This window comes from Juglans microcarpa x Juglans regia, chromosome 1D, assembly GCF_004785595.1.
Source record: "Juglans microcarpa x Juglans regia isolate MS1-56 chromosome 1D, Jm3101_v1.0, whole genome shotgun sequence".
Lineage (NCBI taxonomy): Eukaryota > Viridiplantae > Streptophyta > Magnoliopsida > Fagales > Juglandaceae > Juglans > Juglans microcarpa x Juglans regia.
The window spans coordinates 16,602,852-16,628,407 of NC_054594.1; the positions used below are offsets into that span (position 1 = coordinate 16,602,852).

Below are 25,556 nucleotides of genomic sequence, written 5' to 3' on the forward strand. Positions count from 1 at the left end.
TAACTTTATAATATTTTTTTATTCAATTTTTTCAATCTCATTTCTCAAAACTTAAAAAATATCCAACTTAAATTATCTTACTACTATTTACAAACTATCTTATTACTATTCATAAAATTATTAGCTCATCTCACTCTTCAAATCTGTCCTTAATTAAATATTTCATGTGTTAATTCTACTATCGAGGGAGTATACGTAAAGGTAATGGGGAGTGAAACAATCGTTTTTGTTAGTTCCTCCAGCTGGAGTTAGTTTCAGACGGTTTGTCTTGCTGGCAGTCTTGTTAGAAAGCAGTCTGAAAGTGGATAAACAGATTCTCTCATTGAGCGTGCATTGTGTATAAATACTATTTGTACCGCAGTTAATTAATGATCATCTTCTCTATCTTCTTCCTCATCTTCCTTCCTCTACTTTAATTTAATTCTTCATCTGTGTTCATCAACTTTCCTGCACAGCTTCGTTTCTGACAAGAAAGGCCGGGTATTTTGTTTTATTTATTTTTTCATTATTGACTTTCTGAGCTTCTCTCGGGAGGAGTTTACCCATGTGATCAGATTTGTTTTTGGTTTATAGTTTTATAGTACTGCTGCTCGCTATAGAATATAGTCAGCTAATCACTGTTGCTTTTGACTCAGTATTATTATTAATGTCTTTTTTAGTAGACTTGTGTGTGTGTTGGGCCCTCTGTTTGCTTGTGAATTGTACAATCTTTCTTGAATCTTATACTGGTAATATTTTGCAGATGCCAGGCACAATTATGGCAATGGGTCGGCTTAATCGACCAAGTATTATGGTTTATGATGGAGCTATTGTGGGTGGGACGAGGTATAAAATTTTATTCTTATTTTATCTTATTATTATATATTTTTTAAATTTGTATATAAAATATAATAAATAATTTAATTTTTTTAAATCTCAATTCAACTTTTTTAAATTTTAAAACAATAATAATATTAAAATATAATATTTTAAATTCTCAGATAAAATACAAAATTCTTATTTCACTCCAAACATGCGAGGTTTAGCATTCGTTTCAATGCAATACTCCTTAATTAAGTGAATATTGGCATAAGAAATGGTATCCAGCATCCGGGTCAGTGCTTCCTCGTTTTGTTTTGTTAAATGTAAAGACTTGTCCCTTTTAAGATGAAAATTTGTACTTAAAACTAAAAAAGGACATTTCTTTGGTCAAAATAGGGATCATTTCAGCATCTGCCTCAGTTCTTTCTCATCCCATTTTGTTAGGTAGTACTTGGAATGCCCTACTTATAAAAAAAAAAAAAAAAAAAAAAAAAAGGTGATACTTGGAATGACCTGTATCCAAATTTCTATATCTTCATTACTATATTAATGATTAAGACATTATGTTTGTATATCTTAAATTTTTACGCGCAATTCTGATGCAGGGCTAACTACTTAATTGACATGTTTGACATTGCAGTTGTGGTTGGATAGACAGTGGAATTTTTGTTTTATGTGATGTTAAAGTATCTTCTGTAATTGTTTATTTTGCAGCCTGGTCGTTTTCAAGGCCATTCTTATGATATAGCGTCTGCCTTTCAGGTATACAACTGAGACTGATTACTTGTAGATTATAGTTATATGTGGTTTCATTGATGTATAATATTAGAGTAATGCTACGTACAATCGTGAAGTGCTCAAGTGCCGTGCAGTCGCTTTGAAAAGAGTGGAGTCCACTATTAAAAAATTAATTTTTTTATCATGTAAGTCCCGTATTTATTCACTTTTTTCAAAGTGATTGCATGGCGCTTGCACACGCTCACGACTGTAACTATCATTTGTCGTAATATTAACCCTCTAGATTTTACTATTATGCATTTTCTTTTTCTGCCTTCTCTGAAGTCTTTCTCACGTTGAACAGAACTAAAAAAGAATTGATAGAGATCTGGAGTGCTTTTTTATTTTGTTTGCACAGTATTTCGAAACATAGAGCAATTTTCCTGGGTAGATTTCGAATGAACTATACCTATGAGTTAGGACAAGTAATTATTTCAGACAACAGAAAACAGTTGCCTAAAAACTATAAGAGTACAAATCATCGATTGTTTTTGGCATTGTAGAGTAGGGACTGCAAGTCATGTAGCTGTGACTGGTTGTATATGTGTTATGTATATGTAGCCGTGCTTAGAAAGGCACCTCTTTATTTTATATTTTATGCTATTGCATTACCAAATATCCAACGGCTTTTGACATACTGTAATCGATTATTTATTGGTCTTGCTTGAATAGCTTTTTCCTTAATTGTGTATCTGATTATATGCAAAGGTCATATTTAGTTAATTTTTCTAATTTCTACTTTCATACGATAGGCTCGTGAAAAATAAGGATAATCTGAGTCGTGTAAATGTTGTAACTCATTCATTTGTTATGCTAACATTACAACTCGTATGTCTTTTAACTATCGGTGCAGTGTTATGGAGAACTTGTGAGTGGGTCCATAAGTAATGAGCAAAGGAAGGTTGTAATCCATAACTCATGCCCTGGGGCAGGGGCTGGTGGTGGGATGTATACTGCCAATACCATGGCTTCTGCTATTGAAGCTATGGGAATGTCTCTGCCTTACAGGTAGACATTTATCTTAGTCTGATCACTTGAATTGCAATCAGGTAGCATTGTTGTTCTTATCCTCTTTTTTGTTTTCTTTCCCTAAAAGCTCTTCGACACCCGCTGAAGACGCATTGAAGTTGGATGAGTGCCGTTTAGCAGGAAAATATCTTTTGGAATTACTAAAGATGGACTTGAAACCACGAGATATTATCACTCCAAAATCCATACGGAATGCCATGGTTATTGTTATGGCACTAGGTGGCTCTACAAATGCTGTGTTACACTTGATTGCTATTGCAAGGTGAGGGGTCTTTGATACCAGATTTTCCATGAATAACATTGATTGAATGACATGATAGTGGCTGATGGTGAAATTCTTTGCAGGTCTGTTGATCTGGAATTAACACATGATGATTTTCAGACGGTCAGCGACGAGGTTCCATTCCTCGTAGACCTTAAGCCTAGTGGCAAATATGTCATGTAGGATGTACACAAGGTCTGTCTTTTATCTTGTCGTGTCGTAAATTCACAACTTCTATGAATGGCCATTGCAAGAGAGTTTTCTTTTTCAGTGCATATTTTTATATGGCTTTGTTTGTCACCATTTCCTATGCTTTGTTGTTTTAATAGATTGGAGAAACGCCTGCTGTCATTCGCTACCTTTTGGAGCATAATTTTCTAGACGGGGATTGTGTGACCGGTACACTCATTTTTACTATTGCATTCATATGTAATTCCTTGTATTGTTCTTATATTAACCAACCAACCAAGATGTACTTTCTTTACAGTCACTGGGAAGACATTGGCTGAAAATGCAGCAAGTTTCCCTCCCTTGGCCAGAGGACAGGTTTGCTGACTTTTTTTTTTCAGTTTCCATTCCCGAGATGTACTGATTGCAATGTTTCTGTTGCTTTTGTTGTTGATCAATGAAATTTCAACTCAACAAATGCAGTTCTATCTTGCGTTTTTTCCCCATTCAGGATGTAATACGACCGTTGGACTTATAATTTACTCTGTTTTCCTCTCTCTCTCTCTTCATGACTGTTTGCCATGTTTTTCACTGGAAAACAAATGACTGTACAGCAGCACTAGGTGGAAATTCTGGAGGAAAAGAAAAAGAAAGAAATCAGAAATGCAATACTACCAAAAAATGAATCTTGGCAATTTTATTAACATTTGTGATAAGATGAGATTTAATTAATATAATAAAACCAAAGAATAATCCCTTTGCCACCACTGGGGTGGGAGTTACGTCGGTATTTATTTTGTTCTCTCTCTACTTGCAATATTTATAGCAAACTTAAAAGTAATAATAAAAAAGAAGGCAAGTTCAATGATTCCAGCTCTATTCTCCATCCCAATCCTCTTTATATGCTACAACAATTACTTGATCTGCGTGACTTCATTTTAACTTTTATCATTAATAATAAATAAATGCTCCATCACGAGACATCCATTTTATTTCAAAATTATACTGATCCACCTTCCTTCCGGTTTGGGTGTAATATATGATTTCTTGTTTATGTTTGCATGTTCCAGGGAAGGGTAGTCATTATCAGAGGAGAGGGGCCTAAGGGAGGACCAGGCATGTCCGAAATGTTAACTCCAACAAGTGCAATAATGGGAGCAGGTCTTGGAAAGGTTTGGTATTAAATCCCAATTTTTAGTTTTTTAGTGGTCTGTTCTTGTCTAGATATGAGTCAAGTGTCAGTATCCTCTAGTTTTCCAGACTCTGAGACTTGTTAAATGCTTCGTTGTTGTGTTCAAATTATAGATGACTCAACTTATAGGGTTTCTTCAAGGTCAAATATCTAAGTAAAAACTGATAAATTGGTTACTCCCAGATATATCCTTTTCATGTTCATTTTGCCAATATGGTATTTTTCAAGCAAAATACATGAAACTATTTGACGACAGATGTTTCCCAAGAATGACATGTTTGTTTGGCTATTGCTTTTGATTGCTGCAGGATGTAGCTTTGTTGACTGATGGTAGGTTTTCAGGAGCTTCGCATGGATTTGTTGTTGGCCACATATGCCCTGAGGCACAGGTGCACTAGCCATTTATTCATCTAGATTATTAACTACATTAAAAGGGGGGAAGTGGTGGAGTTACATTGTTCACTCACAAAGTACCACTTATTTCTCATTTTTCAGTCCAAATACAATCTTAACAGCTAGACCTTAACCGATGGTGCAACTAGAAAAATGTGTAACTTTTGGTGCTCTAGGGTGAAAAATGAGAATCCTACCAGATTATTATTCACATATCAAAATAATGTATGGCGAATCGTTTGCAGGAAGGTGGTCCGATTGGTTTGATTGAGAATGGAGATATCATCAATGTTGATGTTCAGAAGAGGAGAATAGATGCTCAGATATCAAATGAGGAGATGGAACAGCGAAGACAGAAATGGACTTCGGCTTTGTACAAGGAAAACAGAGGAGTTCTTTACAAGGTATGTGTGGAATTTGCCTTGACATCCATGTTTTGTGTATCTTAGTTTTATGTATTTATTAAAGAAATGCAATCTTATATATTTGCAGTACATCAAGAACGTACAGTCGGCTTCAAATGGATGCGTGACAGATGAGTAGAGAACATGTTTGTAGATGGCGTATAGAGTGTGGCAGCCAGCCCCAAGAATACGTGCCATTTGATGCCTTATTGTAGCATCAAATGACTTATTAATGTGGATTAAGTAATAAACTTAATAAAAAAATATTTTATATGGTCAATGATAATAAATTAGATGAAAATTATACTATTAATTTATATAATTACTATATAATTAACTAATTGATATTATATATTAGTTAATTCATAGAATGTTAACAAGTGTTAATAACATATTTAAAATTTTATATTGTTAATAATGATAGGTTAGATGAAGATATATGTAAAATATTGTTAATTTATAGAATATTAACAAGTATTAATAACATATTTAAAATTTTATATTGTTAATTGTATAATTATTAAATAAAATATATATATAATATTTTTTTTAATTTTTTTTTCATTCGGTCCGGTCAGGTCCGAAAAAATCTGGACCGTGGACCGGACCGAAACTTTTCGGTCCTCTAAAATGTGGACCGAGACCAACCGGACCAAGTCTCGGTCCGGTTCAGTCCAGACTGAAACGGTGGGTCCTGTTGGTTCGTTCGGTCCGACCAGACCGTTTATCACCCCTAGCCTTATTGCCTTACCTTACTTTTCTGATAAATTTTTGGAGGGATCAAGTTGGAATAATGCAGTAACTGCAATAGTTGCCAAGGATAACAAAGGAAGTTTTGTACTGAAGTACTTATCGTACAGGGCATCGCAATAATCTTTTCGTGCAGGGCATCGCATTACTACCATATGGAACGCAAGCAAGACAAGAAGACTCTTAATTGGATGGCACTTAGATGAAGAGTACGTGTGAAAGAGAGACACAGTCCGCAAGTTACTTTAAACCTTTGATCTCCAAAGATCTTTCAACAAAAAAATAATTCCATGTTTATTACAACTTTCTACCAGGATTTCAATCCTAATCATGAGATTATTAGTAATTGCAACAGGTGACACATAAATATTCTACCGAGCATCCTTGGATAAAAGGCTGTTTCTTTCCACTTTCCGGGCATTGGAGAACTCATCAACAGCGTCCCCTCTTTCAAAAACAGCTGCTGCCCCCATTCCTGTGCCTGCATTTCAGTCGTATACACTCGTAGTAAGCCACAAATTCCAGCAGATAAGCATGCATTCTCACGTAGACATATATTTATTTATATGTGGTGTGTGCGCACATGCATGGGCATGTATGCATAAAAATGTGAGCGTGCGTGTGGTGTGGAGAGAGAGAGTACCAATGCACATTGATATCGCTCCAAAGCGACAGTCTCTGCCACGACGCTTCATCTCATGCAATAGAGTAGCAACACAGCGAGCGCCTGAAACAAACAATAATCTCAATAGATTTCTTCATTGAGCATTGAGAACAGCTTCATGGCATTTTATGCTCCAACTACTAAATTATCTTTCACCAATTTGAAACCATATGAGCATAAATCAATATAATACTCCAAAGTTTGCCCTCTGCATATATGAATCAAGGGATAATGTAAAGAGTAATAATCATCAAACTATTTCCCTTGAATCCAGCATCACTTATTGAGAACAACCATATGTACACATGTTGAACTCCTTGGTTATCAGTTGTGCCAACAGTGAGGTTGCTTTGTCATTCCGTGGTTCTAGCATGAAGGCAAACCTATGTAAATAAACAGCACTCTTGTGTGCTCTAACCAAAATGAATCTTAGCTCAGCTTTTACCTTCTCAATCATCAATTTAGCATTGGCAGCTCATTATAATTTCAAATAAATACAACTAATTGTATTATGATTAAATAAATGATAATCTGATTGGACTAGCATATCAAGATAACAAGTAATTAACATATGAAGTACGATGAATGTACAATATCAAAATGATTGACTTAAATCTAACAGTCTAATCCCCCAAGTCAAGTAACTCTAACCAATAAACTAGCACTCTGAACAAGAATCGGAAATCACCTGCTTTTAGAGTAATTCCAATACAATCCAAAAAAATAGGAATTAAAAATAAGAATAAATCAAAATGAAGCAGAAAATTGGCTATCATCCAGAGAAGCACCATTTTCCTAAAAGAACCAGTATTGGTATTCTAGCTTGATGAGAACTTCCTATAAAATGACTTGATGCCCATAATGTAAAACCTAGTACAACCCAACTAATTGCTTAAACTAATCACTCACTTCATGAGACAATTGGGACCTAATAATCAATTACTTAAGAAGTTCAACAAAATACTATATCAGCTCCAATGCTCGTCTCTTCATAGCACTTGCGTAACGCCCCAAGGGAGGCCCAAGCCACCTATGGGCTTATACTCCAAAAAAACTAGTCAATAATACAATTGGAGCCCCATTAGAACCATTATAAAGAGCAAGAACTTCTCATTCTCAAGCAATGTGAAATCCCATACATCAACTACCCTTATCACTCAATATGAGGTATCGCAATCTCCCTCTTAAATTCCCAACGTCCTCGTCAAGCCCGTCCGTCTTAGGTGGCATGGCTCAAGTCCCACATTTCTGGTTGGGATAGACTCTAATACAGTTTGTAATACCCCAAGGGAGGCCAAGCCACATCTAGGCCTATACTCCAAAAGGACTAGTCAATAATACAATTGGAGCCCCATTAAAACCATTATAAAGAGCAACAACTTCTCCTTCCTACCCTTATCACTCAGTATGGGATATCACAACTTGATTCAATAAAATTTTATTCGACTTGTAAAAAAAATGCTTTTATCTGATATATATGTGTGTATATATAGCAAAATTTGGAATTTCTCAGAGTGCAATTGACCATCTGTCAACCTCCTTGCTTGTGATAAAGATGAATGCAGTACAGCTGTGTACCAAGTACTGATCCCCTCAAAGGTTAGTTTGACTGTCGAAAATCACCCCTACAACCAATGGTCAGTTCACCGTTGCTGAACTGCATCAATACCAACCAGTGTCAGTTGGCTGGTTGGATGGTGGTCCTTGGAATCGTTAGTGAATGATGGTTCTCATATACATCAGCTGCTTAATTATATGTTGTAGTGATCATGTAACCCCATGCACAGCACCTCCACCCACCCATTCTTTGTGCTTCCTCAACTTCATTGGCGTATCATCAACATGAAATTGTGGGTGACAGATGGAGAGGCAATGGAGTGGCAGAGAGATAGGTTCCAACATCCTCTCAAACCCCAACATTAAAAATACATGTCCCAAAAAAATTAGGCCTGAAACCATCGGGTTCTCAAACACCCCACTAACCCCCAGCCTGGCCCTGCCCACCTTTTATTTTCCTACCCAACACTGAACCCATGCCTAAGGCAGGTTGGCCAATCAATTTCAGTTTTTTCCCCAGCCCTAGAAAACCTCTAATAGTTCCAGTAAAAAGTAAGTGTGTTCAAAATTGTGGTTCGTATAACCCAAGCTAATTCAAATTCTTAGTATATACCTGTTGCACCCAAAGGATGCCCAAGGGCCATAGCACCTCCATTCACATTGATCTTTTCTGGATCAAGTCCCAGCTTGTTACGGCAGTATACAAATTGGGATGCAAATGCCTGCGCCATTGCAAATTCTCGAGTAATTATATATTCACAGGCCTGAATCCAATATTAGAATGTCTTTCAAAATTTAATACCTCATTAATCTCGAAAAGGTCAATATCATCAAGCTCTAAACCAGCAGCCTTGACTGCAGCTGGAATTGCAACAGCTGGGCCTACACCCATGATTGCTGGATCGACACCAATGGCAGCAAACGTCCTGCATGACCAACAAAAAGTAGATTATTTGCTTATAAAAAGTAATGCCACTTGTTTCACATTAATTTATGGGGCTAGCCATGAAAGGGATGGGTGTAGGGGCAGTGGCATCTCAAAAACACATTTGAATTTAGTGAGTCCAATAAATCATGATAAGTGTTCAATTATCTCCAAGACAGGCCAACTCATCACATACAAGACATGATAAGTGAAGTCAAGAACCTCTTCACTTGAAGTTTTGAGTTCCAGAATAATTTTTGGTACTGCCAATGAACGGTGTAAAAACCATAACAAGAGGCAAATCCAATGGCAAAAGCATCCTAAGTTTCCTATAGAACAGAATATATGCTTCAAGATCTTTCAATACTATTTTTAGGAGAGATTTTAATGGAAACTATTGACGAGAAAGTCTGTGTCATTTAATTTATAAAATATACATAAAGATTGTAAATGATTGCATGCCATTTTGTGCACTAAATGAAGCATTATTAGGTCAATGGTTAAGAAGAAAGTTCCACTGGAAATGCTAGATAGCAAGCAGGGTATCCCAAACACTATTGCAAACAGCAGTTCAAATGGGTATTACTCACAGAATTCAAGCACCAAGGGCAGGGAATAAGATGCAATATGTTACGACCCAAGAGGTGCAAGCTTAATCATGCTTATCTGAGCTTTCGAGCACCCTCTCCTTGCAAGTCAGTTTTCAAGGGTGAGTTCTACTCAAGGATTTTGTATCACTTGATATTAGGGTCAATCATCACGTTCAGTATGGGATCAGACGGAACTAAGTATGGGATCAAATGATTGGTGGCTTTGTGGTCGGGTCTCAAAGGTAGACCTAGAGGCTAGATTAAAATGTGCTGGTATTATGTATAGGCATAGTGCTAAGTTAGTGAATACTGATAGATGAGTGAAGTTTCCAAAAGAGAAAGGACTAACAATAGGTCAATGACACCAAAGTGAGCTATGGCCGCTGGTTACAGAGTGTAGTGCTATGTTATGGTCCAAGTGTCCCACATCACTTAAGTGCAAGCTTGACCATGAGTATATGAGCTCTTGGGCACCCTCTCATTGCATAAAAGTCAGTTTTTAAGGATGAGTTCAACCCAACAGTTTGCATCACAATGGTTACGAGAGAACCTCTCTAACAAACCAAGTTAAATTAAAAGAGAAATGCATGGAAGAAACTATTGCTTCACTACATTGTCCTAATAGGCCTTTGACATAACAAAGCGATTCTTCATTTTATATTCAGTTATTTAGTTGGTGAGGGGATTCTGGTAGATGATGCTGCTTGAAATAAATGTCCATAAGATTATTTGTTCCTACCAAAAACAACTAATGAGTGCTGCGTACTCGAGAAAAACTAGTGAAAGCCAATAAAAAGTACACAGAATATTATTGAAACAATGAACTAGGCACCAGTGGGTGGAAGTACCAGTGCAAATATGCATAATATTATATATAACAGGCCTTTCTTGTTAGGCATATCTATGCATCACTTTTCACATTATCAGATTAGTGAATGAGTTTTATCGTGAATAGCAAACCTGAATACACCAAGGATGGGTAGTCCTTTCTGCAATGCAACACTTCTCTTCATTAGAAGTACAGCCCCAGCACCATCACTCACTTGGCTAGAATTGCCTATGAAAGAAGAGCCAAAACGATGCAATGGATAGGCTCAATTAAACAATATTATGAACACAAATAATGGGTAACATCAATCATGTATCCAATACCTGCAGTGGTGCTCCCATCTTTCTTAAAAATAGGCTTCAGCTTTGCCAGATCTGACACTGTTGTGGTAGGCCGAATCCCATCATCAACAGAGATTGTAACAGATTTCTCCTCACCCGTTTTTGGGTCAACAATCTATTTAGGTGATCCAGAAATCAGTTCTCCAACTGAAAACCATAAGCCAACAGATACTGCTTGGGCATAAAAATTTCTGCTAATACTGAAATAATAGTGGATACCTTGGTGGGCACAGGAATAATTTCGTCTTTAAATTTACCAGAGGCAGTAGCAGCAGCAGCTCGCCTATGTGACTCAACCTAACAGCATGTGTAAGAAAATCAATAGAAAAAAAAAAAAAAAAAAGAAAAAAAAAAGTGCTTTAGATCACTATGCCACGCTGAAAGGTTCATTCAACTCACTGCAGCCTGGTCTTGCTCCTGCCTAGTTACACCAAAACGGTGTGCAACATTTTCTGAGGTGACACCCATGGGGAGAAGGCAATTTTGAGCTTGCTCAAAGGTCTTCACCTGCCAATTAATGGAAGATCATGTCAAAACCCTATGATCTGGTAGAAGAGCAGCATATAAGAAATAGCACGGCAAGAGAGTATACTTTTGGGTTGACAGACCCTTCCCATGCCATTGGATTAGCTGTCATGGACTCCAAGCCAGCTCCGATTCCTAAATCAAGTTATTTAAGGATAAGGGTTTATCTACACAAATATATATATATATATAAATAATAACAACGCATTCTTTACCGATATCATAAAATCCAGCTCTTATAGCTGCAGCTACATCAGCAACTGCCTGAAGCCCGGATGAGCACTGCCTGTTCACAGTCCTGACAGGTACAGTTTCTACACAAGAAAAATGTGAAATATATGAGCAATAAATATAATGAGAACTTTAACTTTAACAAATTTACGTCTTCAAACAATAAAAATAACAATACCAGGGAAACCAGCATAGAATGCCGCCATCCTGCATTCACTTGCCCTTTGAGATCCTGGGGCCAAGACAGTACCCACCACAATATCCCCAACTTCACTAGGATTCAGATTGGTTTTCTCTATCAATGCCTGCACCAAACAATTACAAGAACCTAAGCCATGAATAGATAGAACACTCTGATATACTCAAAAAAAAAAAAAAAGGTAAAGGCTTTTGCCAGTCCTAAAAACTTGAAATGAAACAGCGGGGGGGGGGGGGGGGGGGGGGGGGGGGGGGGGAGGGGAACAGCACAATATGCACCTTCAAAACTGGTGCGAGGAGATCATCGGGATAAGTATCCTTGAAACTACCACGCTTGGATTTGCAAATTGGAGTCCGATGCGCTCTGTGTAATAATACCAAATTCAACGAAATACGAATCAAGACAGACCAAATTGGTTGATAATTTCACAGTTCAATAATTTAAAAACCCAATATTAACTTGGAAAGATGATTTGCAAGGAGGAGCAACTTACGCCACAATGACTACATCGTCCCCAAATACCGAAGTTCTATGGTACGCATCGCTATCCCCTGCAAGACAAGCTGATGCCTGGTAATGATCATCGAAAATTAATTATTTAAATTAGGGGAACAGAAATAATATGAAGCATATAAAAAACGAATAAGGGAAATCAAGCGCCATAGCTTGAGGAATAAATTTGAAAATCGTCTGGTTGGAGGTCGAACATGCCAAACAATCGTTTCTCTCTTTTGCTGGAAACTAGACTATAAAAATAGGCTACGATTGTAGCTACGAATCTAAAGGTAGACATTTAAACTCAAATTTCAAGGTCTCGGAATCATATATCAAATCAAACGTGAATGAACGACAGAAAAAAACCCAAATATCAGAAAATTAAAATCGAAATTCACCGAAATATCCAGCAAGAAAAGAAGTCAATCAAGAAACGCATAGAAAAAAACGGATCGAACCGGAAACAGAGAAAGCAACTGAAAAAAAAAAAAAAAAGTTGAGAGGGATTCGCGCATACAGAGATTGAAGAATCTCCGGTGTAAATAGAAGAAGAAGGCCGGAGGTGGTCGAGCAGAACTCTCTGTCTGTTGATAGCTTTCTCCATTTTCTCTCTCTGACTCGAAGCCTGGGTTCCGGAGGAGAATACGAGGAAGAATATCATTTGATTCGTTTTATTGGGACCTTTGGCGGTTGAACCGTTGAAGTGAGAGAGATGGTGACGTGGCGTTTCTTTGATAAGAAGGAGTGACCAAAGAGATGACGGACACGCGTGCGTCAGCCACGCCCACCATATCCAAATGGTTATCGTTATCACGCAATCCTCCTCACTCAGTCCTTCAGGAATCAGTCTTTACTTTCTGGCGCGTGCAATAACACGCTGCACAAAATTGGTATAAATGCTCGGGTTTATCTTTTTATTATATTTTCTAGGGAAAATAAAATTGTGGTTTTATATTTGAATAATTTAGGTGATTTTGCCTTAAGAATAATTACTTTTAATTTAATATTTAACGGGATATTAATTATCATTTTTGTAAAATTATACAGTGTATAGTTTCGTGCACTATTTTTTATAATATTGAAATCTAACGTCCTGTTTGGATTGTTAGATGGTCTCATCTCATGACTCATCTCATTCTATATCATACATTCTCATCTCAATATCCAAACACTACAAATACAAATAATTTTAAATTTTAAATTTTTAACTTTTTTATCTAATCATTATAACTTCCTCAAACTTTCAAACAAAATATAAAAAATAAAAGAAAAGCTTGGGATCCTAAGACTGGGTCCTGAGAGTTTCAACCCACACTTTTTTCTTTACTTAATGATTAAGTAAGTATTTTTTTAATTATATCGTAATTTTTTTAAAAAAATTGTTTAAGGATATAAAAAATATATGAAGAAAAAAAATGCATTTAGCCTTCTCGAGAGGTTTTGTAGGGCTACAATCTCGGTGGGTGGGCTCGAGTTCAAAAAAACAATTCAACTTTTTTAAATTCTAAAATAAAAATAATCTTAACAAATTATATTCTAATAATATTTTAATTTCTAATATTTTTATTAAACTTTCACTCTATCATTTTTTAAAACTCTATAAAATATCTTAACTCAAATTATTTCACTACTATTTAAAAATTATTTTACTATTATTTACAAATTTTTCATATTATCATAGCATCTAAACGAGATCTAAATATTAAAAAATGTGACAAAAAAGATTTATGACTGAATAGGTACTATTTAATAGACTGTATAATTTTCTTAGAAAGATATTTGAATCAGTAAAAAAGGATAAAACAATTTATACTCCAAAAATTGAAAAACAAAAAGTGAAAAAATATCAAAATGAATACTCTATATATAATGTTATCGTCCCACGTAAATTATCTATCAATTATTAGAATTAGCTCAAGATTTTTCAATCTAGGTTTAGATGTTTTGGGTATGTAAGATTTTTTCCGTACTTAGTTTTCCTTTGTTTCAATCTCGATCATCAACGGGTGTTTGTTACAAAGTAGTGCCTTTTGGATTCTAGAGAGTTTGTTACAATCTCGATTCGACTTGTCTTTCCTTTTAGCTGGATATTTATTCATTCATAATTCTACCATTGTTAATGATCTAATGATGAGATTGTTAGTATTCGTTTGCACACTTAGAATATCTTAAAATATATGTGAATAATAGTTAAATTGTCTGAATTAATATGTTTTATTAGATTTTGGTAAATGAGAGACAAAAATTGATTAAAAATATAATAAAGTTAATTTTTTTAAAAAATATTTTATTTTATTTTGAAAATTGAAAAAGTTGTATTATTTTTTGTGTTTTGTTTGAAAGTTTAGAAAAAAAAATCATTTTATGTTTGGATAATAATTAAATAATTATTAGATGAAAAATTTAAAATTTAAAATTGAAAAGTATTTTATATTTTAAGTAATATTTGTGAAGAAAATATATAAGAATATATTGTTATCCAAATAAGGCCTTAGTGTTGACGCAATTTCCAACGATGCCTTCTACACACTCTATAACTTGCAACTAAGACAAAGTTTCGGATGAGAGTTTTGTTATATAAAAACAAGTTTATATATCAATCTGCATATTAATGTTGTTACTTTTATATTCTAAATTTAAATTAGCACTATTTTTAATAAAATCTAATTTTTGATCAATCATATTGAATTGGTGCGCATATTAGTACATAAAATTACTTACAATTAAATTTTTCTTTTGGAGAATCATGTCCCGCATGTTTCCAATGGTTAAGTTAGAGAGATAATTACTTCTTTTAGTAATCAAAGACCCATAAATTTATAATCCCTTTAAAGCATACTTGGCAGGATATTAATAGGGGTTGAACTGTTTGCTTGGGGCTTTACCCTTTTGGGGGTGCAATTCTCAATGCCCAGTTAGTAATATTTCCTTCTTGAACTTGCTTTTACTGCAGACGACATCCCTCTAGTGCGAGTATTTCACCATTGAGTATTTCATTTCGGTGTAAGCATCTCATCACTGATTGCGTCCTTCTAGTAAAAGAGTATTTCTCTGACCGATGCTAGTATCCTGCCACTAATAGTGTCATTTCGAGGCAGATATCTCGCTTGACCTATCTCTATCGATCTTGATCTCATAGATGTATGGTTGCTTGGATTTTTTTCCAAGCCTTACTTTGGGTCTATGTGTGTATGGCGTCATCTCATCATTTTCTCGCTTACCAGTCATGTGAATCCCACGTAAGTTTACTTTTTCCCGCAACTATTCTTTCTTAACTGGCTACATACATACATATATATATATATATATATATATATATATCCAATAGTTAGGACCCACAAGGTAAAAATGGGTTTATCATTTTTACCAACTAAGAGTGCTAGTCATCAGAACTTTTGTTGTTGTGTAATTTAATTTTAAGTTACATTTTACTCGATTTTACCTCAAACAACATCATTTTAGTCCGAGTATTTCACCGTTGATTATGCCCTTTCGGTGTGAGTATCTCACTACTGATAGCATCTTCCTTGTGCGAGTATTTCTCCTGTCGATAGTGTTCTTCCAATGCGAGTATCCTGCCACTAATAGTATCCTTTTGAGGCGGATATTTTGCTTGGAGCTTTCTCTGTAAATAGAGAAATGGCTACTTGGATATTGTCCTAAACCTTACTTTAGGTCTGTACAGCGTTTATGTTGTCATTCCATCCTTTTCTTACCTGCCAGTCATGTGAATCTCACGTTATTTCGCTTTTGCCTGCAACTATTTTTTCATATTGTCCTATATATTTAGAGTAACATTAGTCTCCATATTTTTTATTTTTTAAAAGGAAGTCTCCATATTAAATTATACCAAACTTCCATCGTATCAATTGATATAGCAAATCTACGTTGGTTATCACTTAAATATGTTGAGAGCGAGAACATTACACGCGCCTAAACGGCCGTGTACTGTGATTTCGAACTTTTGTTTACGGAGGCATAGACATGCGTGCCGGAATATCGGCAACTTAACGAATTTTTGAAAAGGAAGATGAATTTACTATTTTTCTAATACTCATTTGTTACTTTTTTTATATATTTGATTTTTTAAAATTTTTAATTTTATTTAATAGTTAAGAAAGTGATTATTAATAAAATTTTATATTTTTTTATTTTTTTAATGATTAAAAATGTTAAAAAAATATTTAAAAGAAAATGATAAAAAATAAAAAAAATTCAAATATAGTATAAGTAGTAAAGAGTAGTGAACCAATTGTAAGGATATCATTACCCTTTTGAAAATATATCTGGTGTCAAAATTCTCATCTCATTTTTTTAAACATAATTTAAATATAAATATTTTTAAATTAATCATTACAAATTTTTTAAATAAAAAATAAAAAAATTATTCAAATTATTTCAAATTTTTAAATAATAATATTATTATAAAAATATATTATTATAATATTTTAATTTTATAATATTTTAATTTTATAATATTTTTTATTCAATTTTTTCTTTTTTCTTTTTTAAAATTCAAAAAATACTAAATCAAACTATTTTATTACATAATTCTAATCACTCTCTAAACAAATCCGGGTGGCGCGATTATCCAATCATACGGAAACAAGTGCTGATATGGTACACCCGGTAGCATTGCTATTAATTTAACATGCGTTGTAAAGTCCACTTGTTGGAAACTTGGATGAGCTGGTCAAGGTATTACGTCCCATTGGTAGCTTTGACCATAGCAAAAACCGGATAAAGATTCAAGGCAGAGAGAATGAAATTAGGGGAAAAAGAAAAAAAGAAAAGAAAAAACAAGTTGTAAAAGTTTGTGTCCATCATAGTTCTTTATTCAAGCCCACGTGAAAGGCTCTTTATTTTTTATTTTTTATGTTTATACAGAAGTCTCTTTATTTAAATCCGTTTTAATTTATCAAATTTGAGGTCATTAAAGTGGGCTTGCGGGACGGAAAGGAAAATTCTATATATCATATTATTATCTTATTTTTATCTTATTAAATAAGATGTGATATATTTATTACTATTAAATAATTTTTTATTGCATGCTTCTTTATCATCTAATAAGGATAAATATATCTCATATTACTTGATATAATCAAAATAAGATGAGAGTGTAATATATAGTATCACTAAGAAAATAATGTCATTATAATAGGAAAATGCTTGGGAAGTTTACCCAACTGATCTGGGAGGGTATAATGCCCGTTAAAGACTGGACCCTCTTGCCCAAATTGTAGGACCCACATAGGCCCATTAAGCCCAACTCTTACATTAATTTGGCAATTTTAGTCGACGATGTCCCAGAATAAGAATCCTAGGAATGATTCTGTTTTTTTTTTTTACCATTTTCTTTCTTCGACAAAGACAAAGTCAACAATCTTGTCTTACGTAAACGTTACAAAACGTTGCTGAGCAGTGAGCAGATTTTCAGGGTGACCAGAAACGGCTCTGAGTACAAGAGGTTTTTTGTTCTTTTGCTTAGAACCCAGAAGGCAGAAAGAAAAATACACAAAACACGACATTTTCTTCCTCGTTGTGCTCGAAACAAACTGTAGCAAAAATGCTACACATAGTTACGTATACTTATAATTTTTCTTAAAATAGAATTTACAAAAGATTTATTTTTTCAGATTTATTTTAAAATTTAAAATTTAAAATTTATAACTAATCAATAAAGAAGTAAATTTTTTATAAATATTTCTTTAATATAATTAACATCTTTATATATAGAATTAGGGGTGTAAAAAAAAAAATGAAAAATCGGACCTGTCTGGACAGAACCAAACTGGTAAATCAGACCAGTCCGGTCCGGAATTGGTTTCCATAATGGCAAAATCGGCCAAAACAGGTCTGGTTTCGATTCTAGGTCCTTTAGGCCCAGACCGAACCGACTCTATATAATATATATTTTAAATTATCTTTTTAATATTATATATAATATTTTTTATATTATATATAATATTTATAATAATATAAGTTAATTTAAAAATCAACTGAAATTGTAAAAATTTAAACTAAAATTGATAATCACATAAATTGAAAAAAAATCCTAAATATCAAAAGATTTGAATTTATATACCAAAATTGTAAATAAGATCATTAAAATATTATTTACCAAAAAGAAAGAAAATCACGCAAATATTATTAGCAAATTTTTATGGCCTAATAAATTCTCAATATATTCTTTTTGATAAGTACATAATACGTTAGTAAATTAGTAATATTAATAAACATTAGTTTATAATATATATTAATTATAATTTAAATACTAATAGTCTAATACTATATCATTATTAATAATATACTTTAAGTCTATATATAAATTAGTATATAAATCACTATACTAAATAATTACATATAATGATACAGTTAATACTACTTTTAAAGTAGTTTTATTTTCAAAATTTTTTTATAGACAGACTTTTTTTACAAATTTGTATTTTATCAAAATCGGAAAACCAGATCGAACTAATAAAATTAGATGTACCGGTTTAGGAAATAACCGGTACGTAATCGATTTTTAAAAATATAAAATTGGTACATACCAGTTCGGTCTTAAATTTTATCAAAGACCAAACCGGTTACATCCTTATATAGAATAATGTTACTATGTCTCCTTAATTTGACTCTTCATTTTGATTGCTTATGTATTTAATTTTTAAAATTATTATTTTTTAATAATTAAGGAAGTAGCTATTAATATATTTATATTTTTTATTTGTTAAAAATGTTCAAACATATTTAAAATATATTTAAAAAAAAAGAAAAGTGTAATTTGCATTAAGCCGCACACAAAAATGGACACTACAGGTGTATCACTCTTAATAAGAAAAGAAAAGAAAAGGAAAAAAAGAAAAAAAAAAAAAAAAAAAAGATAAGTCAAAGGTAAAAGACACGTTGGTTAGATAGGCCCCCCCCAAAGACACGTGGTCTGGGTCGATCTTTTGGACACGTGTTTGGGCGAATGGGATTGCAAGTTGTGGCGATTCAAACAAGGTGGTGAAATCTGATTAGGGAGAAGAAGTCAGAGGAGAAAGCACAGAAGGAGACAAAACAGAGAGGGCTATGGGGAATGACAATGTGGGCCGCCACGTGGGGGGCCATTTGTATCTGTATATGCATTCCGTGTGGGGTGGGCCCATAAGGGGTGGCAGTACGGTGCCGGGGGTGTTGTCCTCCCCATAGTGCACAGTTTTCTTGCTTTGAAGCTCCATGTCCTCATCACGTGCCACTCTTACTTTACATCACCTTCCACAAATAACTTTATTTTTTTTTCTATAAAATCTATTTATGTTAAAATATAAATTAAATATATTTTGTCTATTTAATTAAAGGGGAGTCGAGAGTGTTAAAATATAAATAAAATAATTAAATCTATCTTTTTTCATCAGTTTAAATTTTTAGACAAGTACTAATTTCACAATTTATAAATTTATTTCTCGACAAATTAAATACATCATTCATGTGGAAAAAAATAAACCATCCATGTGAAAACCTGATGTGCTATGAACGTAAAAATTATTTATTTTATCTAATAAATGATATATTGTAGTGAAGCTACACTATTCTTATGTTAGATTGATGTGAGAATTAAAAAATAGTAGATTCAATTCTTTAAAAAATTATTAGTATATGTTTTTAGTGTGACAATAATACATGTTAACATATATTTATCTACTTGATTAGATTAGTTTTTTTTTTTTTTTTTTTTGTCTAAGATTGTAATAAAATCATGGCAATATTCTGTAAAGATTTTAGTTAAAAAATATTTTATATTTAGATATTAATTATATTTCCTCTATTTCACTGGTTTTATTATATTATAAATAGACCAATCATGTATATTGTCACTGCACATTTAATTTTAGAGATTTCTCACATACAATTAACTACAAGATGCCATCCCTTTATAACACGAGAGGAGCTTATATTAATAAGAGCTGAATGATTTCTCAACTTTCTAAAGAAAATATTTTGTCGGTAACTTTCTAAAGATATTGAAGGATCTTCCATTTTACTGGTTTCAGTGCCATGAGTAAGAGTTATATACAAAATTTGCTTATTTATTTATTTTTTCTTCCTTCTTTTAAAAAGATGAAGATGAATGGACATATCCATCGTGGAGCTTCCACTGGGCTTTTTAGTGGCAATTCATGTCGAGGATTAGAATTTAGAAGCTGTCTTTATTTTCTGATCTCTTGTTGGCTCCACACTAACGACTTGTTTGGTTACACAGTTTAGATAAGATAAGATTGAATGTTTTGTTAAAAGTGAAATAAAATATTATTATAATATAATTTTTATTTTGAGATTTGAAAAAATTAAATTATTTATTATACTTTATGTAAAATTTTAAAAAAATTATAATAATGAGATAAAATAGTCATCTATTCAAACCAGGCTTGTAATAAATCCAAATGAGAGATAATATTCACGTGAAAAGATTAGAAATCTAATATTCATTTAGTGTAAAATTAGAGATATTTTAATAATGAGAAATAATAGTTGCAGTCGTGAGTGTGTAAACGTCGTATAATTATTTTTTAAAAAATAAATAAATATAGAACTCACATGAAAAAAATAATTTTTTAACAATAAATCCTTCTTTTTTCAAAATAATTGAACGACACTTACGGTCTATAACTACACGTAATATTACTCGTTTAATAATAAATATTTATTATTGTTCTCGTAAATATTTCGGATAATATTAAGTATTTAATGAATAACGTAAGACATGAAACCGATCTCTCACTGGCCACGTGTCTGACATTTGCTACCTGGAATAGCTGGCCGATGTAGCGCCCACTGAAACCGTTTTTTCTTTCCTATATATATATACACACACACACACACATTATACACGGCCAGCAAAACACCAAAGCATCCCATTCCCACCATTAATTTCTTCCAGGCCTGAGGCCCCTTCCCAACCCCCACACCATCATCTATCTTCAGATTTCTCTCCACCATTCCAGCCATGCAATTCTCTTTGCACTTCACCACCCTACCTGCAACAACCTCTGGACTCCAAAATCTCACTCAACTTCACACCCCCACGAAACGGAGATCAAATGCTCCAACTCCCTTCCCACTTTTCACATCCAAAATCCTCATCAACCCTGCCAAGAAAAAACTCCCCCGAAAGCCGCCACCACCATCGCTGCCATCTTCGTCGCTGGTGGAACACAAACCATCACCCAAAAATGATCAGCCAGTACTGTCAACCCCACAAAAACCCACGAACCCACCGCGTTTAAACCCCTTGCAAAAGGTAGTCGCCTCGCTCCTAGACCTCATAGAGGCCTCACTGATATTACCACTTGAAAAGAACCATAAGTTGCCGAAGACGGTCGACCCGGCGATTCAGATATCTGGTAATTTCGCCCCGGTACTGGAGTGCCCGGTTCACCATGGGCTCGAGGTACTGGGTCAAATCCCAGCATGCCTTTACGGCGTTTACATGCGGAATGGGGCTAATCCCATGTTCGCTCCGTCAGGTGGACACCATTTGTTCGACGGGGACGGCATGATACACGCCGTTACCTTGGGCTCCGGGAACAAAGCCAGCTACAGCTGTAGGTACACGCGCACGAGCCGGCTCGTTCAAGAAGCCGCAATGGGGAGGCCCATGTTTCCTAAGCCGATTGGAGAGCTGCATGGCCACTCCGGACTGGCTAGGCTTGCGCTGTTCTTCGCCCGAGCCGGAGCCGGGTTAGTTGACGGGTCGCGAGGCTCAGGTGTTGCCAATGCCGGGCTCGTCTATTTCAACGGCCGATTATTAGCCATGTCAGAGGACGACCTTCCGTACCACGTTAGTATCAAGGATGATGGCGATCTTGAGACGATCGGACGGTTCGATTTCAACAATCAGCTGGACTGCCCCATGATAGCGCACCCCAAGCTGGACCCCATTACTGGTGAGCTCCACACGCTGAGCTACAACGTGGTGAAAAAACCGTACCTCAAGTACTTCAAGTTCGACACGTGCGGTAATAAGTCACGTGACGTGGCGATCTCTCTTCAGCGACCGACAATGATACATGACTTCGCCATGACAGAGAACTTTGTCATACTCCCGGACCACCAGGTGATATTCAAGTTATCGGAAATGATTCGGGGCGGGTCTCCGGTGATCTTCGACGAGAACAAGACCTCTCGATTCGGAATTTTGCCGAAAAATGACGTCGACGAGTCGAGAATGCGATGGATTGACGTACCCGATTGCTTCTGCTTCCATCTGTGGAATGCATGGGAGGAAAACTCTGAAACAGGCGACGAGACCATCGTTGTCATAGGTTCGTGCATGAGCCCGCCGGACTCAATATTCAACCAGAGAGAGGTCCCGCTTCAGAGTGAGTTATCGGAGATCAGGTTAAACATGAGAACGGGGAAGTCCACGCGCCGGGTGATCGTGTCGGGCATGAACTTGGAAGCAGGGCAAGTAAATAGGCAGCTCCTCGGCCAAAAGACCCGGTACGTGTACCTAGCGATAGCAGAGCCGTGGCCCAAGTGTTCCGGCATTGCAAAGGTTGATTTGAATTCTGGTGTGGTTACCAAATTTTTGTATGGGACGGGATGCTTCGGAGGAGAGCCATTTTACGTACCCAAGAAGATGAAATCTGAGGGAACTCATATTAGAGGAGATGATGATGACGAGGGGTTTATAGTGGGGTTTGTGAGGGATGAGAAGAGAGAGACATCGGAGTTGGTGATAGTGGAAGCTTCAAGCATGAAGGTAGGGGCAACAGTGAGATTGCCTGCTAGGGTTCCTTATGGTTTTCATGGCACATTTGTTGGTGCAGAAGAATTGAAGGTGCAAGCAGCCATGTCTTAGGCTCTGAACTGTTCCTCCTGATAGACGCTTTTATATATAAGAAGATATATATATATAGTTTCAGCCATATTTTTTTTGTATATATATGTGTATATGTATATATATATATATATAATATATTATTATTCTAGTTAAAGATCCAAACTGCCAGTATATAATATTAGCCAATTAGGAATATAATTTCTTTTTATTTTTTCAATACTTCAAATTATATTTTCATTATATAGTTAAAATTATATATATAAAGTTATAATTTTAACTTATACTCGATCGTGGAGTGAATTTTTATACAATTTTTATTTTTTAATTAATTTATATTAATTTTATATTTACTTTTATTTAATAAATAAAAAGTCAAAACTCAAATTTAGCTAAACCTACTTTTAACAGATTTATCGAATAATCTTGTTTTTTTTTTTTTTTTTTTTTTTTTTTTTTTTACATAAAAGCCCGTTGCTAGCTGTATTTTTTGCAATTTGATTTTAATGTGACGATATTTTATATATATAAAAGTGATGTAATTTATAAAAATGACACTCATTTAAAATATAGTTATAAAAAAAAGTTGCATATCTATATTTTTTATTAAAAAAAAATACAAACGGATAATTGGGACATGTACTAGAAAGATAACTCAGGATTGAAAATGATATATGCAGTCGTGGAATATCTAAATGTCGTACAATCTTTAAAAAAAAATTAAATAGAAAATTTATATAAAAAATTTAATTTTTAATAATAAAATCTACTTTTGTTTTAAATAATTATGCATGATATTTATGCTCTTAACGACTATTATATATAGCATGCCTTACTCACGTTAAAAACTTGCGCATGAATTTATTCCCATGTATGCATCAAAATAGTTCTCAAAACATGACCAGAGGCTGATATTGACTGAGACTTGTCTAATAAACTCAGTATCTACGTACAATTTTGGTTGATAATCTATCTTTCTCGGTTTTTCTGATATTTCCTGTTGGTATTTTTTAATAAATAGATTTTTTTTTTGTAACCTTTTTTTTTTTAGTGCTATTACGGTAGCATTAGAAATTGAGAAGGGTCATAACGTGGTTTTATTCTTATCCGTTAATAGCTTTTATGATTCAAGAGTTCACGTACGTTACAGAGTTAGCTACGGTTTTTTAAGAAAAAATTATGTTTGACCTTTTGTGGGGTTGAAACGTTTTTTTATCATTAGTTTTGTCACTTTATTTCTCAACGTTCTGGGCTCATGTGTTAATTGCTAAGCCGTTTCATTTATATTAATTTGGGTGTCTTAATTTATTCTTTTGATTGCCTAGTTCCGAATCTTTTGTTTAACGTCTACCTTCTCTTTTAAATTGAATAGATGTCGGTATACATAGAATGGTGTTGGTTGCAAAGTGATATTATTATTTTTCTTTATTAGATGAAACATTGTATTTTCTTTGAATAAAAGAGAAAGACGAAGTATGTATATATTTTTTGAGAGATTTTTCAGATAATAGAAATATGTTCTTTGAGAGGATATTTGAACTCAACCACTACTTGTGCAGAGTTAGTTTGGGTTATACGACGATTAGTTGGACTGTTGTATCTTGGAGGAGTAAAGTCAAGAGGAGTTCTGTTGCACCGGTTAATTTTGAAACTTTGTTCACTACAGAGGGCTTGAATCTCTTTAAAGAAAGCAAGATTTCCGTGCCTCAGTCCAAACTAACTTCGTTTGAATTTTAATTTCAATGTAATTTATATTATATCATTGTGTATTTTTTCAACAATTTTAAGGAGAGATTCAGCATGGAGCATACAACTGAAAAATCCACGGACATCATTGGAGATCTCAACAAGCCCTTTCGGTTCAAAGGAGCTTATTTCAAGAGATGGAAGTGCAAAGTTCTCTTCTATCTAAGCCTTCTCAGCGTTTCTTATGTTCTCACAGTAAAAAACCTAGCAAGATCACTACCGAGAACATGACTGAAGCACAAGTGAAAGCTCACGAAGAAAAGTCGCTTCTTTTGATATCAAATGGTAGATGAAAAATCCGTTGCGGAGCAAGAGCAAGATTTTCAAATGATCGTAGCTGAAGTTAAATCCGAAGGCATCAAGATTGGAGATAATCTAATTGTTTGTGGCACCATCAACAAGCTACCATCTTCGTGAAGGGAGTTTCAAAAGTCGATGCGCCATAAACAAAATGAGACATCCTTGGAGACTTTAATCACACGTATTCGTGTAAAGGAGGAAGTTAGAGGCTAAGATGATTTGGTGTTTCAAAATAGTAATGAGGATTCCATGACAAAGGTAAACTTAATTTCTGAAAATGGTAGCTTGCTCAAAAGTCAAAATACAAGAAATACTTATTTGAAGCCGCAAAGAAAAGATTTCAAAAGACCTCACAAAAAGGGTTTTCAAAGCCAAAATGATAAGAACCAAGGACCCCTTCACACAATCAAACTTGTTTTGTCTGTGGTAAAATTGGGCACTTTGCTCGAATTTATAAGTTCCAAAAGAGAGAAAATAATCCTCAAATTAACATAACTGAGGAGTCGTTTGTAGCAATGATCACATGTATTAACATGATTCAATTTGTTGAAGGGTG

General features: G+C 34.4%; 2 protein-coding genes, 1 long non-coding RNA gene and 1 pseudogene across 3 annotated transcripts; 3 read left to right on the forward strand and 1 right to left on the reverse strand.

The window, feature by feature from the left end:
* The first annotated feature begins 234 nt into the window (after positions 1-234).
* Positions 235-5,246, forward strand: LOC121234875 (annotated as a pseudogene).
* Positions 5,247-6,016: 770 nt separating this feature from the next.
* On the reverse strand, positions 6,017-12,822 carry LOC121266757 (3-ketoacyl-CoA thiolase 2, peroxisomal-like). The gene is made up of 14 exons (XM_041170568.1): positions 12,650-12,822; positions 12,131-12,207; positions 11,916-12,000; positions 11,617-11,743; positions 11,423-11,521; positions 11,275-11,342; positions 11,082-11,189; positions 10,902-10,979; positions 10,665-10,797; positions 10,473-10,569; positions 8,800-8,923; positions 8,611-8,719; positions 6,420-6,503; positions 6,017-6,257 (listed from the first exon to the last, which is right to left on the reverse strand). Exons 1-14 carry the CDS (start codon positions 12,791-12,793, stop codon positions 6,148-6,150), a joined length of 1,443 nt encoding a protein of 480 aa, XP_041026502.1. The 5' UTR covers positions 12,794-12,822; the 3' UTR covers positions 6,017-6,147.
* An 8,093-nt stretch (positions 12,823-20,915) lies between these two features.
* LOC121240441 (9-cis-epoxycarotenoid dioxygenase NCED6, chloroplastic) lies at positions 20,916-22,984 on the forward strand. The gene is made up of 2 exons (XM_041137902.1): positions 20,916-21,047; positions 21,082-22,984. Exon 2 carries the CDS (start codon positions 21,119-21,121, stop codon positions 22,973-22,975), a length of 1,857 nt encoding a protein of 618 aa, XP_040993836.1. The 5' UTR covers positions 20,916-21,047; positions 21,082-21,118; the 3' UTR covers positions 22,976-22,984.
* A 525-nt stretch (positions 22,985-23,509) lies between these two features.
* Positions 23,510-24,440, forward strand: LOC121268424. Its single transcript, XR_005941157.1, has 2 exons — positions 23,510-23,539; positions 24,020-24,440. It is a non-coding gene; the product is annotated as an uncharacterized LOC121268424 (long non-coding RNA).
* Positions 24,441-25,556: the final 1,116 nt, after the last annotated feature.

What these genes read in the sequence shown, in the direction of transcription:
- LOC121266757 (XM_041170568.1), bottom strand. Translation starts at nt 12,793, where the DNA reads ATGATATTCTTCCTCGTATTCTCCTCCGGAACCCAGGCTTCGAGTCAG. An exon ending in ATTCTATGCTGGTTTCCCTG is followed by an intron (nt 11,522 to 11,616) that starts GTATTGTTATTT and finishes TTTCTTGTGTAG; the next exon opens with AAACTGTACCTGTCAGGACT. An exon ending in CCCATCCTTGGTGTATTCAG is followed by an intron (nt 8,924 to 10,472) that starts GTTTGCTATTCA and finishes TTGGTCATGCAG; the next exon opens with GACGTTTGCTGCCATTGGTG.
- LOC121240441 (XM_041137902.1), top strand. Translation starts at nt 21,119, where the DNA reads ATGCAATTCTCTTTGCACTTCACCACCCTACCTGCAACAACCTCTGGA.